Genomic DNA, 23,796 nt, shown 5'->3' on the forward strand with positions numbered 1-23,796 from the left:
GTAAGATGAATGGAACTAGTATGTAAACATACATATATTCCAGTTCTGAATGCCAAACATACATTGAGGACAAGACAGACCAACAGAGACGATGGCTGTGCATAGTGGGTGTGGCCTTGCTCTTACCACAGAACATTGGCTATCATTTTCTGTTCATTTCCCGACAATTCTCCATGTTGAATCATCACTGTTCGTCTGAGCACCGAGCAGGTGATCTACTGCACATAGCCAACATTCGTGTTGATCTGTCTTGTCCTTTAGATACAGTATGCCTTTTCAGACAGGACAAAAGAGAAAGAAGTCTAAACAGATTTATTGAGGAGCGTGGATTCACATGAGGCGAGTGAAAGCTGATCTCTGTTATCGTCACCTTGTAGCTACTCCTAAAGTTCACTTTATTTACAGCATATACAACATGGCACCCAGTCCCACCTGATTATTGGAGTGATCCAAGTCAATACAGGACATTTACAGGACAGCTGTGTATATTTCAAAATCAAACTGAAAATATAAAAAAAAGTTAACATTACATGCAACAAAAGTATTTAGCATATTACATTATGCTAATATGTTTTCATTATAATACAACTTTACAGTGCACCATGAGATAATTAATTATTTTCCTCATGATTCACTGTCTGAGAACCCATCCTGTTAAATGGCAGCATGACTCCTTTAAATATAAATGTACTATTCTGAAGAAAATCATTCAAACTTCAATTACTTTGTAAACACCAATATTGGAATATAAAAGGTTATTTGTTGTGAGACAAAGACAGATATTCACAAGGAAGGAAGGCTAATCATGTTGTGAAGACTTCTCACAATGACATACGTAAACTTCAGTGTCATTGGAGAGACAATCACATGATCTCATACCTAATAATCTATTTGATCCTGTTTCTCCTCTCCTCCATCCCTACCCAACACCCCTCTTTCCTCCTAGCCCTCCCCCTCTCAGCTCAGGGCCATGGTGGCCAGACTCACTAGGTCACGTTTCAGAGTCTCTGTACAGTCTGCCTCTCTAGCCAGTCTGCACAGGCAGTCTGCAGCCAGGGAAGAAGGGCAGGGCTGGGAGAATCCCTGAGAGCCCAGCAGTAGGGACAGGCAGGCCCTGCCCAGTCCAGGATAGCTGTACCGTTGGGAAAACCAATACACTTGTGGTAGGAGGGTCCATCTACCAGGACCAACTTTAGAGTCCTGTACAGAATCCGCAACCTTCTGTGTGTTTGAAACACTCCGCAGTTTAGAACGTCTTTTGCAGCACTTTGAGGCAGAACTTGATTTCAGCGGATTGACACAAATCTCCAGTCCTGAGGTTGTCTTTGGTGCACTAATGCCCTTCTGGCCTGGTCCAGGGGCAGAGTGCTGTCTACCCTCTGTCTGCTGACAGCGTTGGAGTCCAGAGCCATGTAGTGACTCAGCCTGGCCTGCTGTCACTGTGGGGGCCAAGGAGTCTGTCTGGGCCTCAGAACCACTCAACTCTAGTCCAGATGTGCGGTTTGCCAGGCTCTCGTCAGCAGACTCTCCCTCTGATCCATATTGGTCCATGTTAGATGGAGGCTTTTTGCCAACATCTGCAATTCGACCAGCATTCTTGGCAGAGCAGGACAGCAAAGACACACATAGATCCTCCACCTCCCTCTGCAACTCTGTCACCAAAAACCTACAGGCCCCCATCATCGTCTCAGCTAGGGGGGTCTTCTGGAAGCTCTGTGCCTCTGGTGAGGGTTCTTCTGCCCAGTCTCTCCAGACACCCAGCCCCTCAGAGGCCAAGGATCCCAAAATCTGACACTCTCCTCTGCCTTCTCTCTCCGTCTCATCCCCCTGTTCCTCTGCAGTCTCTCCGTCCTTGTTCAGGCGACAGCCATGCAGATAGTGCAGTACAGGTAGCAGCATGCCTTGGCTCACATCCCTGATGGGGATGGCCTCCCCAGTTCTCCCTTGAGCCTCTCCAAAGCTCCCCCTCAACAGGGCCCTGAAGTACTCTGACCCCACCACCTCGGTTCCCTCGGCCCCAGCCACTGCTTCCCTATTGGCTGACACCTGGCTCCCATCGTCCAGCAGGAAGAGGAGGTCAAAGGTTGAGTCATTGTAAGCACAGATATTGACCAGACGAGGCTTTTTTAGGGGAGGGGGTGAAGCTTTACCGGTTTGTGAGACTGACAGTGGTTTGATAGGACTGAGTACCCTGCACCTTCTTTTAGCCCGTACTGTTTTGGGGCAACCCATCAGACTAGAGAGGCATCCAATCAGCAGGGAGAAATATAGAGAGTGTAGCTGGGGGGCGGAGACATGTTGCGGTGAGTTGAGACAATCTGAGAGGAGTTGTCGGCATTCACTGGTGTGATGGTCTTCCTCTTCCTCGTCCTCATTACATCCAAGGGGCTCCAGAGCCAAGAGTAGACCACCGTTGTCTAGAAGAAGTTTCTTCAAGAGAACCTTGTTACTGTTAGGGAACACAAGTTGATGTCAGATTACAGTTGGTATACATTTCATAACATTCCACCAGTGCCATTTCACACAAGACAATTTGACTTACCCATTTACTAGTGGTAGAGACAGAGCACAGTTCAGCTTGTCTGACTCTGAGCCTGACAGAATCACATGGCTCAGGACTCCAGAACCAAATCCAGACTCACACTGAACACGTAGATTACTAAGCAGAGCAAGACCTAAACACAAATGCACAAGAAATTATACCCCAAAATTTACAGCAGTACTATTACATAAAACTAAAAACCAAACTTTATGACCAAGTACATCAATTAAACTTACCAAGCTGTTTCACTTTGGCCTTGACCCTATCAGTCTGCCTCTCTCCAGCTCCCCAACTCTCAGGGTCACTCCCTCTCTGGACCAGGTGATGGCGGATCAGAGCCACTGAGCCAGTCCTGACCAGCGCCTGCAGACAGTTGGGGTTGCAGCTCAGCCGGCACAGCATGCGGAAGCACCTGCCGCTGGGGTCCTGATGCTGGCTGAGGTAGAACAGTAGGCCAGAGATGATGCCTGAGTTGACCAGAGCAGCGCTGGGGTCCGTGGCGTGAGAGAAGCGTGAGAGCAGCAGCAGGATGGGAGACTCTGGGGCCCAAGGCTCAGGGTGGTAGGGGTGGTGATAGGCCTGGGGCCGGGACACTGTGGGAGGGGTGTCGAGGGGCACCACACTGGAGCGGGTAGTTGAGGGGACACGTGGCCTTTTCCGTGGAGGGGAGGAGAACTTGGATGGGGAGACGGAAGTGAGGGGTGGGATAGTTGAGGAAGGGAGAGCAGAGGTAGAGGAGCCAGGCTGGGCTCGGGGGGTGGAGGTAGAGGAGCCGGGCTGGGCTAGGGGGGTGGAGGTAGAGGAGCCGGGCTGGGCTCGGGGGGTGGAGGTAGAGGAGCCGGGCTGGGCTCGGGGGGTGGAGGTAGAGGAGCTGGGCTGGGCTCGGGGGGTGGAGGTAGAGGAGCTGGGCTGGGCTCGGGGGGTGGAGGTAGAGGAGCTGGGCTGGGCTCGGGGGGTGGAGGTAGAGGAGGGCAGAGGGACACAGGGAGACAGATCAGCGGTTTTTGAGGGAGATGACATGTGGACCTGAGCTGGAGAACTCATTGAGGTAGAGGGGGTGGATTGACTCAGAGATTTGGGTGCGGATAAGGGAGTGGAGGAAGGTAGTGAGCAGGTAGGAGATAAGCATTTTAAAGGGGAATGACAGTCAGTTGAAGAGGTTTGGGGAGAAGAAGAAGGGATATGAAGACTCCCCCAATCTCCCTCCGTGCCTCCAGGAGAGTCAAGAAGATCCCCCTCAGAGGAGATCAAACCTTCAGACACCAACCAGGACCTGGAGGAGCAGCAATAGGACAGGTCAGATAACCATTTTTACAAAACTCAAATAAATCACAGGTGCACAAATTCAGATGGGGGCAAAGGTGAGTCTGTTCAGGTATTGGCCTTTCTAGGGAGTTTTTCCTAGCCACCGTGCTTCTACACCTGCATTGCTTGCTGTTTGGGGTTTTAGGCTGGGTTTCTGTACAGCACTTTGAGATATCAGCTGATGTACGAAGGGCTATATAAATACATTTGATTTGATTTGTTCACTCACCTCAGGCTAAGAAAGCTGGATGACCCAAGGACATGCTCCTTCCCCATCTCCTCTTTCCTGTTCCCCTCTGGGGGAGGGAAGTCAAATGAGTCGAAACATGACGTAGACAGCAGCTCTGAAGCAAACATGGTAGAGGTGAGGCTCACATCCATCTTCCCAGCAGATGGCTCCTCACCTTTAGCCAGCTCCACTAACCGAGCAACTAGCAGGGGGACTATTCCCAATTCTTGTAACTGTTCCAGGGCAGCTTCATCATAGACAAAGTCAACACAGGCCAGAATGACCAACCGGTCGAGGGGGTGGCTCCGATTGACACCAAGGAAGCCAATTAACACCTCCAGACCACCGCTCTCCTTCACTTTGGCCCGGTTCACTGCCTCTTTGCAGCATAAGCAGAGAGCCTTGAGGAACACTCCAGACTTCAGGCCGTCCTTCTTGACCTCCTCCGTAAACTTCTGGATTACCCCCAGGGAACCCACCAGAGGACGTAAGCAGCCTTGAGTGCACATGTTGGCCAGGGTTTTCAACGCAAGCTCCTCAAAAGGTTTAGCGGCCTCTCCCGAAGCCATGACACCTAGCTGAGCTAGAACCCCAGATCGGGACACCTCTCTAGCACACTCTACACCACAGCTCCTGGTGAGCTCATGGAGGGTCCGGAGTGATGCTCTCCTCAGCCCCAGAGGGTACTCTGGAGCAATGAGCGGGGCGAGAGCAGTCAGAGTACCCTGGGTGAGCAGTAAAAGGCGGTTTGAGGGGGTGTCTGCAAGGTAGAGGAGGGCACGGGCAGCCGACTGAGCACACTCTAGTTTAGAGGAAGGGGCTTCCAGTGGGTCATCAGAGGGAGGGGATGGGGCAGAGGCAAGAGAGACGCAGAGGAGCAGGAGTGGAACACCACCTGTGTCGAAAAGAGAAAAGCAATTATTTTTCAGGGACAAAATCTAATGTTCAACTTATACAGTACCAGTCAAAAGTTCGGACACACCTACTCATGCAAGGGTTTCTTTATTTTTACTATTTTCGACATTGTAGAATAATAGTAAAGACATCAAAACTATGAAAGAACACATATGGAATCATGTAGTAACCATAAAAGTGTTAAACAAATCAAAATATATTTTATATTTGAGATTCTTCAAAATAGCCACCCTTTGCCAAGTGTGTGCAAAGCTGTCAAGGCATTCTCTCAACCAGCTTCATGAGGTAGTCTCCTGCAAGGCATTTCAATTAACAGATGTGAGTTGTTAAAGTTTATTTGTGGAATTTCTTTCCTTCTTAATGCGTTTGAGCCAATCAGTTGTGTTGTGACAAAGTAGTGGTGTATGCAGAAGATACCCCTATTTGGTAAAAAAAATAAAAAGTCCATATATGGCAAGAACAGCTTAAATAAGCAAAGAGAAATGACAGTCTTTAATAGAACTTTAAGACATGAGGGTCAGTCAATCCGGATAATTTCAAGAACTTTAAAAGTTTCTTCAAGTGCAGTCGCAAAAACCATCAAGCGCTATGATGAAACTGGCTCTCATGAGGACCACCACAGGAAAGGAAGACCCAGAGTTACCTCTGCTGCAGAGGATAAGTTCATTAAGAATCACCAGCCTCAGAAATCGCAGCCCAAATAAATGCTTCAGAGTACAAGTAAGACACATCTCAACATTAACTGTTCAGAGGAGACTGCATGAAATCAGGCCTTCATGGTCAAATTGCTGCAAAGAAACCACTACTAAAGGACACCAATAAGATGAGACTTGGGCAAAGAAACACGAGCAATGGACATTAGGCCGGTGGAAATCTGTCCTTTGGCCTGATGAGTCCAAATGTGAGATTTTTGGTTCCAACCGCCATGTCTTTGTGAGACACAAAGTAGGTGAACAGATGATCTCCGCATGTGTGGTTCCCACTGTGAAGCATGGAGGAGGATGGTGTGGGGGTGCTTTGCTGGTGACACGGTCAGTGATTTATTTAGAATTCAAGGCACACTTAACCAGCATAGCTACCACAGCATTCTGCAGCAATACACCATCCCATCTGGTTTGTGCTTAGTGGGACTATCATTTGTTTATCAACAGGACAGGTGAAGCTGGTTGAGAGAATGCAAAGAGTGTGCAAAACTGTCATTAAGGCAGCTAATTTGAAGAATAAAAAAAACAAAATATATTTTGATTTGTTTAACACTTATGGTTACTCCATGATTCCATGTGTTATTTCATAGTTTGATGTCTTCCCTCTTATTCTACAATGTAGATAATAGTACAAATAAAGAGAAACCGTTTCCAAACTTTTGACTGGTACTGTACTACAAAACAAAAATACCATCAGAAAGTGATGTACAAACAGACACAGGCAGCCAAAATCATTACAACATTTTTTTTTTAACTTACCGGCAGAGTGGATAAGTGTGGAACTCTCTGGGTCCATGGCCAAGTTCCCCAAGGCCCGGGCTGCTCTGTTCTGGATCGTCTCCATGGCTACATTCTTCTTCAAAATACCCACTAAGAAAGGAAGAACAAACTTACATTTCTGAAATTCTCACCATCATGTGAAATGAATGATTTAAACTTATTGTGATTGTCACTTGCCCACAATAGATATTCCATCAAGCTTCCTAACCTTTAGAGGGGAGAAAAACATTAAATATCATAATGTAAGTCACAACTGTCCAACTTTTCACACTAAACATTCATATTCAATCAATGTAAATGTGTAGCAGCCCTGATTTGTCCTACACCCTTCTGTCTCACCTCAACTCGTGTCTGTCTCTCAGTGCAGCAGTTAGCCAGGATGCTGAGAGCCAGGTCCAGAGTCTTCCTGGAACACTCAGGGTGCTTTAGCAGGTCCAGGAGAGTGCGCAGTCCACCCTGGCCTCGGAATCGAGTTATCCCACTGCTTCCTCCTTTAATGTGCTGTGTGCGGATGGCCACCAGTGCTCGCCACTGCCCAGCTTTGACCCTCTTGGCCAGCTGTCTGTGTCCACTGGTGTCCGGCCCTGCAGTGCCTGGCTTGTGGTCCTCGGCTGCTGCTCTCTCAGGTTTAGAGAGCTGTGACAGGCACCAGGTCAGAGAGGTCTCTGGGGAGGCTGAGGACACTTCTCTGGGGTTGCCTGCCCATGTCCCATGTTTCTGGATCCCTGGCACTGGCTTTGACGCCATGATGCCACTAATTGTCTCCAACCCACCTGCTCTTCTGCTTATCCTCACTAACAAGTCACTTCAGACAGAAAGTGATGACATGGATGATGACAGGGGGACTGAGGGGCAGAAATGTGGATCATTATTTTTGTGCATTTTACTTTTCAATTTTCTTAGGCTACATCATAAAGTTATACAGTATTAAACATGGTTAACAAATTATCTCCTCTAGTGTATTTTCATCTTAATCCATTTCCAAAGTTTGTCAAAAATGTCTGGAAAAGAACAAAAATACTACAAATACCGGCATGACAAGTGGAAGAAATTACCCTTTGACCCAACTTCTCAGCAATGTTGCTGGGAGTTGAAGTTTGTCAACCTCTCGTCCACTCCCTAAAAAAACAGGCCTCTGTATGCGAGAAGGCCCAACAAACAATCACGGTGCGTTATTGTGCGAACACAAGTGCTATAATCTATGTTTTTAAGTCCCATCTCAAGAGTAATAAAGTATTTGCAATGACTAATTATTCCCACCGACATAATTAATTCAATCAAACGAAGAATAATCGTTTTAGCTAGCTGCTAACGCCATCTTTTAGCTGGACGATAAACAGGAGGCGCCACGAAAAGGGGGGAGGGATGTGTGAAGGGGTGGGTCGTTCTATTTAATCATGGGCCTTGTAGTCTCAGCTGTTTTACAACTATCAGAATTAAGTCATATTTCTCTATGTAAAATAACATTTCCCAAAACATGTATAAATGACTCCTCGTTTCAAGCCATATCTATAGCAACTGGTGATGGTTGTTATGTAAGCAAAATACATATTGTTTCGTTAGAACTGTAAAAACTACATTTTCCATATTGCTCTGCGATGCAATTGCTCCGCTCACTGGGAGGTGCTGGAAACAAGTATGGGGTTGTTGTTATATTCATCGTTTTAGTTGATGCGGGGGGAAAAATAATCGCATGCCATAGCAGAGTTGTTAAATTATTGGTTTGAATTGCTTGTCATATCCTACTTCAAACAAATTTCATTGTCACTGAGTAACACAATGGATGTTATTGAGACGGTTGTAACAGAGAGTATTGAAGGAGATGAAACTCCAACGGCGTCCAGTTTGGATCCAGATAAATCGAAAGCAGGTCAGTGCAACTTGTCAGCAGATTGCATTCATCGTTATTTGCGAGGAGCTCGATGAGTTTGTGGTTTATCACTGATATTTATCAGAATAAATTGAATTGGCTCTCAAAGTTTCTCAATAGGGCAAGATTCTGTAAACACACGGGCTACGAGGAAAACACATGACAAATTAATAAACAACATTTAACAAATGTATTTGTATCATATTGTTTTTATATATACACATTTATCAACTTCCCTTCTCCAGAGTTTGTATGGACTTTACAAGCCACATGGCAACTTGTCCAAACCCGCCTTGAAATGGACCAGGATTTTGACCAGCCAGTGTGCAAGAAAAAGAAACTGTGGGAGACAGTGGCTGAGAGAGTGACTGCCAAGCTAAGAGCAGCTGGGAGCACAGATGTCACAGTCAAGGCCTATGAGTGTGATCTGAAGTGGCGTAACATGTTGGCCACATACAGGAAAAACGCTGAGAGGTCCAAGAGACTGGGGGCCCAGAGTGTCCACTGGGAGTTCTTCAAGGCCATGCATGTGGTCCTGGGGAAGAGTCGAGAGGAGATCGAGGCACAGCGCAGGTCCAAACTCAACGGGACCAAGCTGGGCAAGGCTATTGCTAGCAAGCGGTTTACCCCCATCCTTCCTACACCCTCCCTGACAGCTGCCCCCTTTGCTTCCAGGCCCCCCCAGGATGTTCTGCAGCTGTACATGGAGCTGCAGGAGAGGAAGATGAACATGTGGGCCCAGCAGAAGGCCCTGGAGGAGAGGAAGATAGAGGCCATTAATAATCTAGCCCGTGCAATCTCCAGTTTGTCTCACAGTCAAAACAACAGTTTCCAGCTGCCAGAGTAGCAGTACAGTACACCCGAGGAAAGGAGTTCTCACTGAACTAAAAACTTTTGGATTTTGTGTAATATATAGAAGCTTGTGCATAGAATGAAAGACTGCATCATGCAAATGTTTCTTAAGCATTCAACCATTCAGCTACTTTGTGTTGTCATGATTTGTCATTGTATATGTTTTTATTATGCTGTAATAACACCATTTGACAAAGGAGTTCACTGCAGGAATTCCCTGTAATACCTGTGAATGAGAAGAAGGCTACACAGGGAATATTGTACATAGATCTGCCATAGGATACAAATAATCCTACATATGTATAAAATACAAGATATTGCTGTGATACTCTTCCTTTTTAACAGAATTTATATTGTATATTTTATCTCAATACAAACACAAAAATTATAAATCACTTTATGTACTTTCAGAATCCAACTCTTTGTACAGCAAATCTGCGATGGCTTCCCTTCTCCTCACACCCTCCTCATCACACTCCCCCTCTCCCTCCTGTGTCCCTGCCTCCCTCTCAACCTGTCCGTTGACCACTTTCCCCATGTCCAGAAATACATTGTGGAGTATGCAAGCAGTAAGGACAACTGCTTTGGCTCTTTCATAGTTCCCCATGTCCAAATACCTGAGCCTTTCAAATCTGGCTTTCAGGTCAGCCACAGCCTGGTCCAGGAGGTAAAAATGGGCTTCCAGGGACCTGTTGTAAAGATTTCCCCTGAGGCTACGACCCACTACGTACGGGGTCAATATCTGGGCGAGGCTGGATATCCAACTCGAGCCACTAGGCAGGTCCCTGGGGGCATCATCTCAGGGAGCTGTTTGAGTTTGTCCCTCAGAGCACTGGCTCTATCCAGGTCTGATCCCTTGCTGATTCTGCAGTGTATCAACCTGCCTGTATGGTTACACACCAGCTCCAGGTTCAGCCAGGAGTCGGGATGGGCCTCCTTCATCCTCTTTACCTCTGGCATCATGCTCTCCACATCCTGTTTGCCAATGGGCAGATGGATGGGGATGCGGGTGTGCCCCAAGACTCCCAGGACCCTGGGGACGCCCTTCTCTTCCAAGCCCTTGGCTTTCCCCAGCAGGCTGGAGAGGGGGGGGGGGGGGGGGGGGGGTTTCAACAGCCTCAATGCCTGGAAGAGAGAAGGACCAGAAACAAACATGGGTGATGGAGTAAATAGTGTGTAAATTGTTTGAAGGTGAACATTTCAGGATATTGTAATTCAGTGATATTCTACGTCGGTGGGGGGGGGGGGGGGGGGGGGGCTGCAGTGAGGTCGCCCCCCCACAAAAAATTGTATAGGACAATATACAAACGTTTTTGTGAAAGATAATTGGAAAACATTTGAGTAAATGTATTGATGCCTTTTCATTTTGAAATTAATGCAATTAATTGAAGGTTATTTGTTGATGTAAAAATCTAAATTGACTGATTTTAAGGTTGTGTCATCTGATTTGGGGTGGCAAGAAATGATTGGGGGGAAAATGGGGTCCCCAGAAATACTGGCGGATAAAATGGGGTCCCTGCTGAAAACGTTTGTATAACACTTTGAATTGATCCACATTGAACAGCAGTCAACATACCAGTCGGCCATCTAATTTGTTGGTCCTCAAGTGTGTTCACACGCTCACAAAAGGAAAAGAAGATCCTATGAATGTTTCCTTTTTCCAGGTGGAAACTGGTAGACACAGAGCGATAGCTGAGGCGCTTGGAGAGGAGGGTGAGGGACAGGAGAACAGTGTGGGACAGGGATAAGCGGGCACGTCCTGCCATACGGCTCTGATTGTATCTTGAGTTTGAATTCTTTAGGAAATCTGTAATGTACTGAGAGATGAAAAGAAACATAAATCAGATCTGTGCACAGCAAATGGTGTCATCTCAAATCTGCATTAGTGTGGGGAAGTAAAAATTAGATCAAGACACAACAATGAAGAAAAGTAGGCCTACTGAAGGCTACCTGAACTGCAGCGTTTTCCTCAGCATCAGTTAACTGTTGAGATTCAGACTCCTCTTCTACATGAGAAAGTGTTGTAAGTTCTGTTGTTGACCGAATTTGGTTTTGCTGTTGAGGTTCTTCCACCAGGTGAGACAGTTGTAGGTAGATTGGTCCAGGCTGGTCCTGAACCTTTGCTAGGAGGTCAGCTTCCAGAATTTCTTCCACTGTTCGGTCCAATCGTTGCTCCAGTTCGTCTTGAGAAAGAGGCTCCCATTCACGCTGCATCATTTCGACCAGCCGACTCAACATAATTATTATCCATGTGTGTGCGTGGTGCTGAGCGCAGTGGAAAATGTTTGATAGAGGACCACCGAAACGGTAACGTTATCCTGAATACCGTATTTAATATTTTATTTGTTTTGCTGATTCACTCCTTTAAATAGTTTTTGGATAATGCCATGATTGTTCAGAACTTGGTCTGCCAACACACTAAATTACAGGCTAGCTGGCGATCTAAAATGTATAATACAGGGTCATTTATTATCACAGATACTGGTAACTAAAACTAGCTAATTTAGTAAAGTGGCTATTATTGCGTTATATCGAACTAGCTTGCTAATCCACTATGTCCACCTCAGTAATTGTGTAGATTGCTTAAATTAGATACCTGAGATGCAAATAAATTAGATAGCGGAATATTTGTTCTGTCTAGCTAGCTAGCTCTCATCCATCCTGCTAAAAACAAAAATAGAATCTTCTTCTTTAAAGTTTTATGGCAGACTACACCTATTGGTGTATTGTCGCCATCTACTGTACGGTGTCGTCTTTGATATTATTGCAGTACGAACTATTGCGGTGGTGGAAAAGTACTCAATTGTCATACTTAAGTAAAAGTAAAGATATCTTAATAGAAAATGACTAAAAGTGAAAGTCACCCAGTAAAATACTACAAAAGTATTTAGTTAATATACTTAAGTATCAAAAGTAAATGGAATTTATAAAATGTACTTAAGTATCATAAAAGTATCAATTAAAGTAAAGATATCTTAATAGAAAATGAATGAAACTTCCTTATATTAAGAAAACCAGATGGCACCATTTTTATTGGCAGATAGCCAGGGGCACACTCCAACACACAATTTACAAACGAATCATTTGTGTTTAGTGAGTCCGCCAGATCAGAGGCAGTAGGAATGACCAAGGATGTTCCCTTGATAATAAGTGTGTGAATTGGACCATTTTCCCATCAAAATGTAGAGTACTGGGAAATATCTTCTGCTGTAGCTAGCGTAATACAGTAAAAAAGTACATCACCCTCTTTTGGCGGTGGTATAATACACTATCATAAAATCCTGAACATTTCCTAATTTTACTGCTTAACGGATTTTATTTCACCATATGAATGAGAGAGTGAATGTCACAAAAGCATTTCACAGAATAGTGTGCATTAACGAAAGCAATAACAATATACCACACAGGGGCTGACGAATGCACTGTTTGTATGTCAACAAAAGGACTTTGTGGTTGTCCTGTTTTTAAAAGAGCATGTTGGCGAACTATTTCCATCATATCTTAATAAGATAATGATAACCACAACAGATTGTTGACTCTGAGACAGTAATTTGTACCTTTGTTTATCACGAACGTGAGTGGACCAACGAAACGATCGAGGACCACCGAAAATATGCTAAATACCGTATTTACTGATGTTGAGTTCATTCATTTAAATATAGTTGATGCAAAAGGACATGCTTGTTCAGCCAACACACTAAATTACATGCTAGCTAGCCATTAAACATTTTACCAAGGTAATTTAACAAATATTAAGGTAACTAATAAATAGGCTATTATTGTGTTATAGCTAACTCGCTAATCCACTTCATCCTCAATTGTGTAAATTAATAAAGTTACCTACCTGACCCTTTATCTAAATAAATTAGCTAGTTACATTTTTGACTGGCTCTCATCCAGCCTGCTACAAACACATTCTCCTGTTGTAGCTAGTTTAATAGATTAAGCAAGTGCTCACCGCTTCCTGGCTGTAGTATAATACTACCATACAATCTTGGCAATTTCAAATTTCACTGAACTGATTTTATTTCACCATATGAATGACAAATACCAAGTAAAGTGAATGGCACAAAATCTTTCACAGAGTCCATTAGCAATATACCACACAGGAGGTGACAAAGAAAAAGTTTTTTTTTTTTATGTCAACTCAAGACAATTACAGGTGTTGCTTGTTTCATAAAGTCCTGTTTTAAAAGAGCTTGTTGGTGAACCATTTCCATCATATCTTAAAAAAAGGGCATGACAACCACTTTAGTCAGGTTGTTGAATCTAATTGAGACAGTTTACACCTATTTCAATTCAACACCAGTAATTTGTACCTTCATGCTTGTTTATCACAAAAGATTAGTGATTCCTGTCTCTTTCCCCTGAAGGTTTCCATTTACACTTCAGCCCAAAAAAAAGGGGGGGGGGGGGGTCAAATTGGTACAGTTTTGTATAGAGAATCAAGGGGGGGGAAAATTACACAGGAACTCCAGTGCAAAGGTTCAAAGGTAAAGAAACAAGCAAACAAAAACCAGATAGTGGGAAAGCTTAATACCTTTACACTGAAATAAAAACTGACGATTGTAAATCTTCACACCATTCTGTGTGTGTGTGTGTGTGTGTGTGTGTGTCCATCCGTGTGTGCAAGTACATGTGTTCTGCTATACATTTTATGTCATGGCATCAACATGTGTTTATTTCAAATCCATTCATGCGCATGTTATCTAGATAAGCTAATAACAAACTCACAAACCCTTTGTTGCTCCACATACTACCACCCCAAGGAGTAATTAAAAAACGCTAAATTGTAATATTAATATTGAATAAAGAAAAAAGCAATCAGCAAGAGGGCATTCTAAAAATGTAATAGCCACTCCCTTCTCAAATCCCCACTAAGCCAAAACACAGGCCACACCCTCCCCAAAAGCCTAGTATGAATTAAATTAGGAGGTACTTTTCATTTTTTCCCAACCCCCTTACTGACAGTGGCCTGACAAATTAGAATTTTTTGTTGAGGGATCTTGTGAGTGAATCTAAACATGCGTGAGCATAGTTCAGGAATAACATGAAAAGTCTCCCCTCTGTGTGAGAAGGAATTCATGTTCTTCCTGCAAAGTTAAAGATCTCACCGGTACACTCGCATGTTACCCTAAAGCAGTCTGTAAAGCCAGCCTACCTAATCCAAAGCACCACTTCCCAGATTCCCCCCCCCCTCCCTGCTTCCTTCACTGCACAGCCTGCTCATTGGCTGTGCTGCCAGAGTCCTGAGGTTTCATGACATCAGGAAGCTCTGGGGGGCTGGAGAAGGGCTCAACCCTCAGCTGCTCAAATGCATCATCTGAAAGAGAGGGAGAGATGTGTTTGATAAGGAGAGAGTGAAGAGTATCAAAGGGAAACAGAGGAAGCAAGAGGCATTATTAGAGGGATAAACTTAGGGGGTGAAAGGAAGTTGTAATTTGTTTCTGTTAAACTATCAAACAAACTATTTCACAGCCATTCTGACAGACATCTTGCAGCTCAACATCAGAATAAAACAGAGTTAATGTTTTGAAACACTGGGCAGATACTACATAACATAAAAATTAACACTCACCACCGAGACGGAAAGCTAATCCAACAGTCCCTGGGGCCTGAGGTCTGGCTGTCTGATTTGTGAAGCCACAGTCTCCAAGAGTCTTACTATCCTCCAGCAACATGTCATCCTGATACAAGAGAGATGTCAGAGCAGAGGGTAGATATGTAACACCACCATCAATTTAACCATTTAATCAATATACACACACACACCACAAATGAGGGCAGGAGAGAGAAAAAGAGAAGAACAGACTTTGGGGTATTGTTTGGGTTTAATAAAATCAACTTCCTCTTAGACTTGGGGAGTTCCTACATCACAAATATCTTTATATATACACAAATAGAATAAATGACTCATTGGCCTGGCCATATCTTACTCCCCCACTTTGTAATTGTCCTCCACAAGGGGTATGCACTGTATATACCTTGTACAGCCTCTGTTCCTCCGGTGCCCTCTTTAGGATACCCTCCACTATGCGCTTCAGCTCGTAGACCGTAGTGGACTCTTTGGCATCAGTGAAGATGGTCGTCTTGTGACGCCGGATCATCAGAAACACATCCTAAGACAACAGCAAGTTAGGGAGTTAAGACATAATAAAAATACGTTTCCCAAACTTTTAGTACCAGGGACCACTATGCCGTTGCTCTGTTTGCTAGCTAACTAACAGACCAGTGAACAATAAGAAACACTGGAATAGGACTGAAACGTGCTGCTGCCTTTGACATTTCATTAATTGTCTAGTAGTCAATGGCCTATGATTTGTACATTGAACCAATGTAACTGTTTGATGTTAAACAATCTCACTAGAGGGGAAAACTGAGCAAACAGCAGCCAAATCTGCCACATAGGCTTCAGCCGGGTGACAGCCCCACATGTGCTCGTTCATCATTAGAAGTGCTAGAGAGCCATCTTTCTAATTAAAGGCCTCAAGCCTGGGCCGGACCCAATAATGTCGACAACATGTAGGGTTGGAGGATAGTGGGTAAAGTACAGTTAAATTATGGGCTTCAATATTTGGGAGAACAGGGTTTCATCATTTAAGGTTGGGGATCATGCAAAGTAAATTGGTATAGACCGCACCACCAACTGTAAATCCCAGTTCCACCCATGTTTGAAAAGACTAGGCTTAACTTGAAGAGGAAAATGCTACATTTCTTGACTGACAAAATGACGGTTGACTGAGCACATTTTACCTAAACTTGCCACCAGTTAATAGCTAGTTGATTAACATTTGCTGGTTAACATTGTCTTCCAACGCTAGTAGCTAGCTAACTGTTAGCTAGCTACATAACGATGCTGGATACAAAATGTCCAAATGACTAATTACCAAGCTGGCAAATGTATAACGTTAGCTTGCTAACTAATTAAATAGCTAACTAGTCAGCAAAAAATAGCAAGATAGCTAGGTAATATTGCATTACTTGCTCAGTTAGCTAACAGTAGTAGATGCCAGACAACGTTAGCTAGCGAGCCCATTCACTCAATGCTTCACTGACGTGTGGTAATATACGCTTGACACCAAACGAATAGCAAGCCATCTGGGCAGTAGCTAACGTTACCTAGCTAGCTAACGTAACCTAGTTTCTATGGACATGGAAAGTATGTTCGAGTGTCACCAAGGCTAGATAACTAGCTAAATGAGACAGGTCTAGGATAAGTTAAGTTTCCTTTCTTTTTAACAAGTCAGGCAGTGAACGTTTAGCTATAATTAGCTCGTCTAGTTAGACTAAAACAAAATGCTGATTGCAGTTAAACAGCTACTGTTGACTTGCTAGTTACCGTTAGCTTAATATGCTGCGAAACAAAAGGAGTCCATATCAAGCGTTTCCCACCATATGTCTTAATGGAGGGAATTAACGGTTTCTACATGTCAACATTTACTTCACCATAGTAGCAAAATGCCATAAGAATGTCAAGTCACAGTTTTAAAATAGATTATTTATCGCTTCCTCACTCACCATTTCTCTCGGTCGGTTGCGCCTCCGCTATCCCACGCTGCACTGCGAGAATCACAAAACGCTCTCATCCAACAGTGGTGTATAACACCAGAGATACTTTTTATGAGCTAGGAAACTCCATTGAAATCGTATTAACGACCATTGTGTACGTTGCCCATGCTACGTCAATGGACAGCGCGGTGCCTTCTGGGCGATTCTTGGACAAGGAGAGCTCTCCTTCAATGAGTGAATGGGAGTCAATTGGCCGCTAACTAAAAACTCAACATTAGCTTGCATTTTGTCAACAAGAAGTACATTACAAATATTTTCCGATATGTGCGATAATTCACTTGCTATCTGTAATGTATACCTTTCGGAATCGTGACATCGCGTTCTTTTGAGAAAAAAATGCACGTTTCTCTACTCATACCCTGACTTTGGGAAGGGATTTCGTGACGATTATTTTAGCAACAACGTGACGAAACAAGACAACGTCAACGCGATTGGTCAACAGTCTGCTTGGGTGGGCCGTTATACGTGCCTCATTCATTGCACAATAGGATTCCTATCTCCTTTCTCTAATATCTCTGATCATACCACAGCGGAGGGTATTCAGAGAACTAGTAATGGCGTATTTTTGTAGGCATTAACTCACTCCACAGGCAGAAGGGGTAACCATCTTTGCGAACTCCGCCATGGTTCGTTAGCAAAAGCCTATTGGGAAATTAATGGTTTTGCGGTTTTGAATAAACGCCGATAATAAAGTATGTGGTTAACACAGGTTTAGGAAATCTAACGTTTTGTTCTGAGATAATCTTCATCAGTTTACGTCACTTTCTGTGCATTTATGAATTCATAAAGGTCATGTTAACTGACTGATATCTCATATTACAAAATATATAAGACCTACTCAGAGCTTATTTTAGGCAGTTATTCCAAACCCCTATTATTTCCCCAACTAGAGGTAACTCATTACCGGGTTTTAGAACTACAAGTTGGCGAGATGTTTACCATTTAAGTATCAAAGAGTACTGAACCAAGAGTTCATTGGTCATATTCGGGTAAATTCTATTGGAAAATTGAGGTAAATTCTGTTTCGTTTAAAAAACGTTTTGCAACAGAATCGGCGGACTGAATACACCCCAGCTGTCCGTGCAGTGAAGTAAAAACTCAAGCTTTGTTTTGAGAATATTTCATAATTGTACATTTTGTTAAGCTCCAACACCGGCATGCTCTACAATGAAGGGACCCATAATAAATGCATGCTTCATAATGTAAGTATCTTTGTAAAAACAAATGCTTTTTTTTGGATTGTTCAGTCTCTTATTCAAGGCATAAAAAAACATTCCTTCAATAATCCTGCGTTCATAACCAATTGGGGAAGGTAGTATTTACCAGTTGTGAAGTTGTAAATCCCAGTTAGATACATTCACAAGCTTTGAACTCGCCGATTGGCTAATGGCCAACAAACTAGGTCAACCATAAACAAAGTACAGCTATCATGATTGTAAACAAATAAGTGTTCAAAAACAATAACAAGATTGCTTTTTATAAATAATGTTGTTACATTTAACTGCCAAAAATGCTGTTATGGAAGTAATTTCCTTAGTATGTGATGTCAGAGGTCAGCATGTGGGAGAAGTCAGAGCTCAGGGATGATGGATAAGTTTCCTACTACTAATTACCAGTTGGAGGAGCATTCAAGTGGATTTTTCCAAGATCAGGTAAGGTGAAAATATCTACATTATATGCTACAATAATGTAAGGTGAAAATGTCTATACTACAATAATGTACTACAATAACGCATGTTTGGATTCATTTACTGGAAGAAAAAAAAAGTTTACAGTGAAAAATAAAGACATTGCTTTTAGGATAAGCTTATCACTATTCCATCATCTATGCTGCTATGCATTATGTTTTGACTGATTATGAATTGATCCAGTTGGTTCATAAACTCCTATCATCCGCCTGTGTAACAATCATGACCCAGTACACCAGCCAAACAACCATAAGACAAGTGTTTCTAATCAAAATGATAAAAATAAAAACTACACCCCCGATAGAGCGCTCATCCAATCAATTATTCAGTTTTCCATGGCATGATGTTCTTCAGAGGATCGCTCACTGTTGGCGTTACCCTCCGTGCAACCGCCGGCGTTACCCTCCGTGCAACCGCCGGCGTTACCCTCCGTGCAACCGCCGGCGTTACCCTCCGTGCTACCGCCGGCGTTACCCTCCGTGCTACCGCCGGCGTTACCCTCCGTGCTACCGCCGGCGTTACCCTCCGTGCTACCGCCGGCGTTACCCTCCGTGCTACCGCCGGCGTTACCCTCCGTGCTACCGCCGGCGTTACCCTCCGTGCTCCCGCCGGCGTTACCCTCCGTGCTCCCGCCGGCGTTACCCTCCGTGCTACCGCCGGCGTTACCCTCCGTGCTACCGCCGGCGTTACCCTCCGTGCTACCGCCGGCGTTACCCTCCGTGCTACCGCCGGCGTTACCCTCCGTGCAACCGCCGGCGTTACCCTCCGTGCAACCGCCGGCGTTACCCTCCGTGCAACCGCCGGCGTTACCCTCCGTGATACCGCCGGGGTTACCCTCCGTGATACCGCCGGGGTTACCCTCCGTGATACCGTCGGGGTTACCCTCCGTGATACCGTCGGGGTTACCCTCCGTGATACCGTCGGGGTTACCCTCCGTGCGAATGTCCGGGTTACCATATGTGTTACCGTCAGTGTTGTTGTTACTCTCGGTGTTGCTTCTTAAAAAGGAGACTCTTGTAACAGTGCTCTTTCCAGCTGTTTCCTTTCCAGATTCAATGCCAACGATGTCTGTAATAACAGATAAACACATTATGATCAACAAATTACAATTATGCTAGTAACATAAGACAATTACAATTTAGAACAGTTAACACACCAAATACTCACTTGAACAATAGATATGTTGACAAAGTTATTCTCAAACCTCTTTAGGAAAGTGAACAGCTGGTGCGCAATCTCTAATATTAAGTAAGTCTCGAGGTTCTGCTCACCTGAGTTATGCCTCACGATAAGCTGTAGAGCATACTATTTACCAAGAGTGTTTACCTGTATAATACATATTGTATTACCTCAACTACCCTGTACCCCTGCACATTGATTCGTTACTTGTACTCCTTATAAACAGCATCGTTATGGTTTTTAATCTCATTACAATTTCCATTTTTACTTAATTAGCATTGGCTCACAAAACTGCCTCTAACTTCCTTCATACTGGACACAGAGACATACAAATTATATCCAGAAGTTCATCTGAAGCAGCGGAAGTTCCCGAAACCCTGAAGTATCCCTTTAACCATCACCACAGTGTGAGATATGTCGTATTGTACAGGGATTGTGCTCACCTTGCGGATCAGTGTCATGCCCACCCTCTTGATTTGACTGGATTGCAAAGGAACTCTCTCTGAGCTCTGCAGGACTGAACTGTAGGAAATATAAAAAGGACAGGCAGAAACACACCCATTCAATTGAAATGCAATCCATTATGATAAAAGTTAAGCTATAACTACAGAGTAAACGTACAGACAGATCCCTAGGGGTGGTGACCGGCTGTGGTCCTTTGCAGCACAGCAGAGAGAAAGGTCTCTGCTTGGTCTTGGGGTGCTCCTTGAAACACAGGCTGAACACCTTTGCAGGGAGGCAGACATCCCAGTTGTCTGGATGGTCCTTCACAAGATCAGACACCATCCTGTTGGGGTGAAGGCCACCATGGTCAAAGTTGAGTATGAAATTAAAAACCAACCAAAGGAATGAGTCTAAAACACAAACCTGCTGATCAGGGTCTGTGTGGCCAGATCCAGTGATCCAACTTGCCGATGACGGTATAAGAGAGAGAACCCCCTCAGCTTCAGATGACTGTTTAAGGCAAGGTTGATCTAAAACATGAATAAATGTAAAAACACCTCATACGATTGTCTAATGAACCACTCTGGACCTATTGACCGCTAGTGCATATATGAACCAACCTCAAGATTGTTGTATGGTATGTGTAACAGTAAGTATGTGACAAAATATATTTTGCCTCACCTTACTGGTAAACTTCCTCTTTAGTCGAACAAGGATTCCAAAAGGGAATCCAAAGTGAGAGATGACTTCAGCTACATGCTGTGCTACCTCAGTAGAGCTACAACCTCTCAGGGGGAAGGCCTCCACCCATTTGGAGTAGAAGTCTGTCAAGGTCAGAACGTACTGGTGTCCGTTCGGTGTTAGGGGCAGTGGCCCTCTAATGTCCATACCCAGCCACTCCCATGCCTCTGTGATCTGGGTAAGAATGGGAGACAATGTATAGTACTGTTTTAATGACACTCTTATTGGTTTTCGATCCAGAGTGAGACATATTAGAAAAAGACAGGCCAATGAATCAATGATCAACTTGGAGGCTCTATCCCTAACCCTGTATTAGAGACTGAATGTTTACACATCCTTCATTACCTCTATTATGTGCTTGAGAGGTGGAAGTTGGAACTCCATGTTCTCACATGCCACCTGAAAATAAAGTGCATTGTTTATCAAATTCTTACCATAAGCTATTGGTATATAGCATAAGCTACAGGTTATTCCAGTGAGCAAACAACTTACCTTCGGGGCAACATCATCTTTGAATCCCCAGCGAATACTCTGCAAAGAATAATATGAGGGAAATGTTATTAAATGTCTACATAATGCAAAAACCCAGTAAATAATCCCTGTATATCTGGCAAAGCAGCAGTCCAATCAGACCACCTAGAGCCACTCACGTGTGGTAGACAGTAATCACTGTGGAAGAAACCTGGGAGGGATTCAGCCATTTGGATTTCTTCATCTACATGGATATACCAACTTGAAGAGGTAACTTTTTCTGGAGCTCTGATCCGTCAAAATAGAAGTTGACAATTGAAAAAGCAAGAACTAGAAAACAGGTAGAAACCATACTGCTCTACAGTGACGTTGTGCATTCCAAAAAGAGCAAATGTAACTTTCACTTAAATTCATGAGGTTATTTACTTAGCATTGTCTTTAGCCGACTTGCTTGTCTCTGATGTGATGGTGGGGCTTGGTGTTGTGACTGGTTCAGCCACTGTAACAGCATGGGCAGCAGTATACTTCTCTGGCAACCCATCACTCTGCATGCCAAAAACAAAGATAATGACCACCATTACTGCGTGGACGATTGTACTTTAAACGTACCGTGTGTAGGCTATTCATTTACATATCAATGCTTCACTTACCAAGTGAAAACATAGCTGAGTTACATCAAATGCAATACCAAGATGGACACTAATGTGCAATGTGTGATGCAAAATACAGCCACGGAGTTAGCCTCTTCCAGTGCCTTACCCTGGCTCTTCTACTCTGTGGGTGGATGGATGCCTGTAGAAGGAACACATTTCATTTAAATCACACTTTACAATATTGTACATATAGTTATCATAAACCATATTATTTGTGTAGTTAGTTCTGACTTTGGGATGTATCTCGATAGATACATTTTTGGTTTCAGCGTACCTTCTTCTTTTGAAAATTCTCTGGGAAGTCAAAAATGGTCGGGACTGCGTCTGGCGTGAGACGTTGACGTTTGTCCATCCGGCAAATGTACTTGTCTTCAAAGTGAATGGAGCACACACGGTGGTGGTGTTGCGGATTCCAGTCTTTCCACTTCATATTAATAATCCATCGCTTGCGTCTTTCAGGGTCATTTTTGGGGAAGCTGTTACCAGAAACATTAATACACCAGCAAATTGGTATCACAAAAGTATCAAATGATGAATAGTAAATCCATAAATGATTTATGTAGATTTATAAGAGAACAGTATGGTTTATAAGAGAACATAACATATAATCCAGCTAATTAAGTTTTTTTGTCATAGGTTTCCTCCTGCACACTTACGTTATTTGTACTAGCTAGCTTTAACTTTTACTTTAGCTAACAATACCATAGCTAGCTACCGTACCCCATAGTAGGCGTCACAGTTATGACCAAATAATTGTTACTGTTTCAATTACGTTGGTAACCAGTTTATAATATCAATAAGGCACCTCTGGGGTATGTGGTATATAGCTGATGTACCACGGCTAATAGAGTTAACGTGTCTCTCTCGAGCAAGACGGTAAAACGTACCTAAAAAATCCTACATCAGCTTTGGGACCGCGATTTTTGCAGTTGTATGCTGAACACAGTGTTGGCATTTTTGTCGCTGTGTGAAATGAACAAATATAAAATACGAGGCACAACTACCTAGCTAAACGTTCTCCGAGGTGATGATGCCGCCGGATGTTAATGTTTTTACACGGGCTGCTCTTGTTCTTCTTCGTGTAGTTTTCTGGCAGACTACACGCTTGGTTGCGTATTGCTGCCTTTCACAGGTCGGAGTGTGAATTGCAAATGTTCTTCACAAATTGGGCAAACATAAAATGCACCATCTACGTCCATCTACGACGTCTACATAAACGCCACTTTTCACGGTTGCCAGGTATTCATAAACCGCACACAACTAGCCCAACATGGTTTTTTTTCTGCAGCAAAGGGGAGTTGCCACATTTAGGCCCCAAAAAACTTTTGCGTAACATTATCGAGCAAATTAAAGAAGAATTATCGACATAATTTGTAACGACGTAAAAATAACAATTCGGGTTGCCATCAAAATTCTTGAGAGCTAAAGTGACTAATAAAGGAATTTAAATATCGCAAGAGAAATTATAATTCGCCCTCATTAAAATAATTGTCCATCAATGGATGACGATTTAACAAATTTGACTGCTATGATTAAACAATACGGCCCGGGGAGGTGAGGAAGGCTATATGGCGAATATACCACGGCTAAATGCTGTTCTTTACGCACGACACACCGTGGAGTGCCTGGATACAGCAATTAGCCGTGGTATATCGGCTATATACCACAAACCCCAGAGGTGCCTTATTGATATTATAAACGGGTTACCAACGCAATTAGAACCGTAACAATTATTTGGTCATACCTGTGGTATATGGTCTGATATGCCACATGTTCAGCCAATCAGCATTCAGGGCTTGAACCAACCATATGCATAACTATAGATACATCCAACAGGAGAGTTTGAGGGATGAA

The 23,796-nt window shown here is 43.7% G+C and overlaps 5 protein-coding genes across 9 annotated transcripts; 1 reads left to right on the forward strand and 4 right to left on the reverse strand.

The window, feature by feature from the left end:
• Positions 1–295: 295 nt before the first annotated feature.
• Positions 296–7,831, reverse strand: LOC109897417 (armadillo repeat-containing protein 5). 4 transcript variants are annotated; one of them, XM_031834787.1, is made up of 8 exons: positions 7,531–7,831; positions 6,815–7,320; positions 6,653–6,683; positions 6,455–6,565; positions 4,077–4,971; positions 2,779–3,815; positions 2,543–2,675; positions 296–2,449 (listed from the first exon to the last, which is right to left on the reverse strand). In XM_031834787.1, the coding sequence occupies exons 2-8, from the start codon at positions 7,220–7,222 to the stop codon at positions 958–960; spliced, it is 4,107 nt and encodes a 1,368-aa protein (XP_031690647.1). In that variant the 5' UTR covers positions 7,223–7,320; positions 7,531–7,831; the 3' UTR covers positions 296–957. The 4 variants fall into 4 exon arrangements, with proteins under 4 accessions (XP_031690647.1, XP_031690648.1, XP_031690649.1 ...); XM_031834788.1 differs by having other exon boundaries at positions 7,506–7,829; XM_031834789.1 differs by having other exon boundaries at positions 6,815–7,280; positions 7,506–7,820.
• A 5-nt stretch (positions 7,832–7,836) lies between these two features.
• LOC109898728 (uncharacterized) lies at positions 7,837–9,607 on the forward strand. Its single transcript, XM_020493827.2, has 2 exons — positions 7,837–8,345; positions 8,591–9,607. Exons 1-2 carry the CDS (start codon positions 8,255–8,257, stop codon positions 9,190–9,192), a joined length of 693 nt encoding a protein of 230 aa, XP_020349416.1. The 5' UTR covers positions 7,837–8,254; the 3' UTR covers positions 9,193–9,607.
• Positions 9,344–11,888, reverse strand: LOC116375921 (uncharacterized). Its single transcript, XM_031834791.1, has 3 exons — positions 11,148–11,888; positions 10,774–11,014; positions 9,344–10,322 (listed from the first exon to the last, which is right to left on the reverse strand). Exons 1-3 carry the CDS (start codon positions 11,433–11,435, stop codon positions 10,090–10,092), a joined length of 762 nt encoding a protein of 253 aa, XP_031690651.1. The 5' UTR covers positions 11,436–11,888; the 3' UTR covers positions 9,344–10,089.
• A 1,310-nt stretch (positions 11,889–13,198) lies between these two features.
• On the reverse strand, positions 13,199–17,122 carry LOC109898730 (elongin-B). Its single transcript, XM_020493830.2, has 4 exons — positions 16,716–17,122; positions 15,182–15,316; positions 14,776–14,884; positions 13,199–14,520 (listed from the first exon to the last, which is right to left on the reverse strand). Exons 1-4 carry the CDS (start codon positions 16,716–16,718, stop codon positions 14,408–14,410), a joined length of 360 nt encoding a protein of 119 aa, XP_020349419.1. The 5' UTR covers positions 16,719–17,122; the 3' UTR covers positions 13,199–14,407.
• Positions 17,123–18,499: 1,377 nt separating this feature from the next.
• LOC109897418 (uncharacterized) lies at positions 18,500–23,038 on the reverse strand. Of its 2 annotated transcripts, XM_031834794.1 has the most exons (12): positions 22,830–23,038; positions 22,217–22,418; positions 22,049–22,081; positions 21,716–21,834; positions 21,469–21,577; positions 21,311–21,349; positions 21,164–21,217; positions 20,759–20,992; positions 20,501–20,607; positions 20,255–20,420; positions 20,077–20,155; positions 18,500–19,522 (listed from the first exon to the last, which is right to left on the reverse strand). In XM_031834794.1, exons 1-12 carry the CDS (start codon positions 22,895–22,897, stop codon positions 18,780–18,782), a joined length of 1,953 nt encoding a protein of 650 aa, XP_031690654.1. In that variant the 5' UTR covers positions 22,898–23,038; the 3' UTR covers positions 18,500–18,779. The 2 variants fall into 2 exon arrangements, with proteins under 2 accessions (XP_031690654.1, XP_031690653.1); XM_031834793.1 differs by having other exon boundaries at positions 20,077–20,420; positions 22,830–23,007.
• Positions 23,039–23,796: the final 758 nt, after the last annotated feature.

The sequence above is a fragment of the Oncorhynchus kisutch genome, linkage group LG10 (assembly GCF_002021735.2).
Source record: "Oncorhynchus kisutch isolate 150728-3 linkage group LG10, Okis_V2, whole genome shotgun sequence".
Taxonomy (NCBI): domain Eukaryota; kingdom Metazoa; phylum Chordata; class Actinopteri; order Salmoniformes; family Salmonidae; genus Oncorhynchus; species Oncorhynchus kisutch.

Coding starts and splice junctions, on each gene's coding strand:
- LOC109898730 (XM_020493830.2), bottom strand. Junction 14,885..15,181: donor AGGAACAGAGGCTGTACAAG/GTATATACAGTG, acceptor CTCTTGTATCAG/GATGACATGTTGCTGGAGGA. Junction 14,521..14,775: donor ATTAGCTTTCCGTCTCGGTG/GTGAGTGTTAAT, acceptor CCTCTCTTTCAG/ATGATGCATTTGAGCAGCTG.
- LOC116375921 (XM_031834791.1), bottom strand. CDS start 11,435: ATGTTGAGTCGGCTGGTCGAAATGATGCAGCGTGAATGGGAGCCTCTT. Junction 11,015..11,147: donor AGGAAAACGCTGCAGTTCAG/GTAGCCTTCAGT, acceptor TTCATCTCTCAG/TACATTACAGATTTCCTAAA. Junction 10,323..10,773: donor ACAAATTAGATGGCCGACTG/GTATGTTGACTG, acceptor TCTCTCTTCCAG/GCATTGAGGCTGTTGAAACC.
- LOC109897417 (XM_031834787.1), bottom strand. CDS start 7,222: ATGGCGTCAAAGCCAGTGCCAGGGATCCAGAAACATGGGACATGGGCA. Junction 3,816..4,076: donor TCCAGCTTTCTTAGCCTGAG/GTGAGTGAACAA, acceptor CTGCTCCTCCAG/GTCCTGGTTGGTGTCTGAAG. Junction 2,676..2,778: donor GGCCAAAGTGAAACAGCTTG/GTAAGTTTAATT, acceptor ATTTGTGTTTAG/GTCTTGCTCTGCTTAGTAAT.
- LOC109898728 (XM_020493827.2), top strand. CDS start 8,255: ATGGATGTTATTGAGACGGTTGTAACAGAGAGTATTGAAGGAGATGAA. Junction 8,346..8,590: donor TCCAGATAAATCGAAAGCAG/GTCAGTGCAACT, acceptor TCCCTTCTCCAG/AGTTTGTATGGACTTTACAA.
- LOC109897418 (XM_031834793.1), bottom strand. CDS start 22,897: ATGCCAACACTGTGTTCAGCATACAACTGCAAAAATCGCGGTCCCAAA. Junction 21,218..21,310: donor AAGATGATGTTGCCCCGAAG/GTAAGTTGTTTG, acceptor CTTTATTTTCAG/GTGGCATGTGAGAACATGGA. Junction 20,421..20,500: donor ACACAGACCCTGATCAGCAG/GTTTGTGTTTTA, acceptor TCACCCCAACAG/GATGGTGTCTGATCTTGTGA.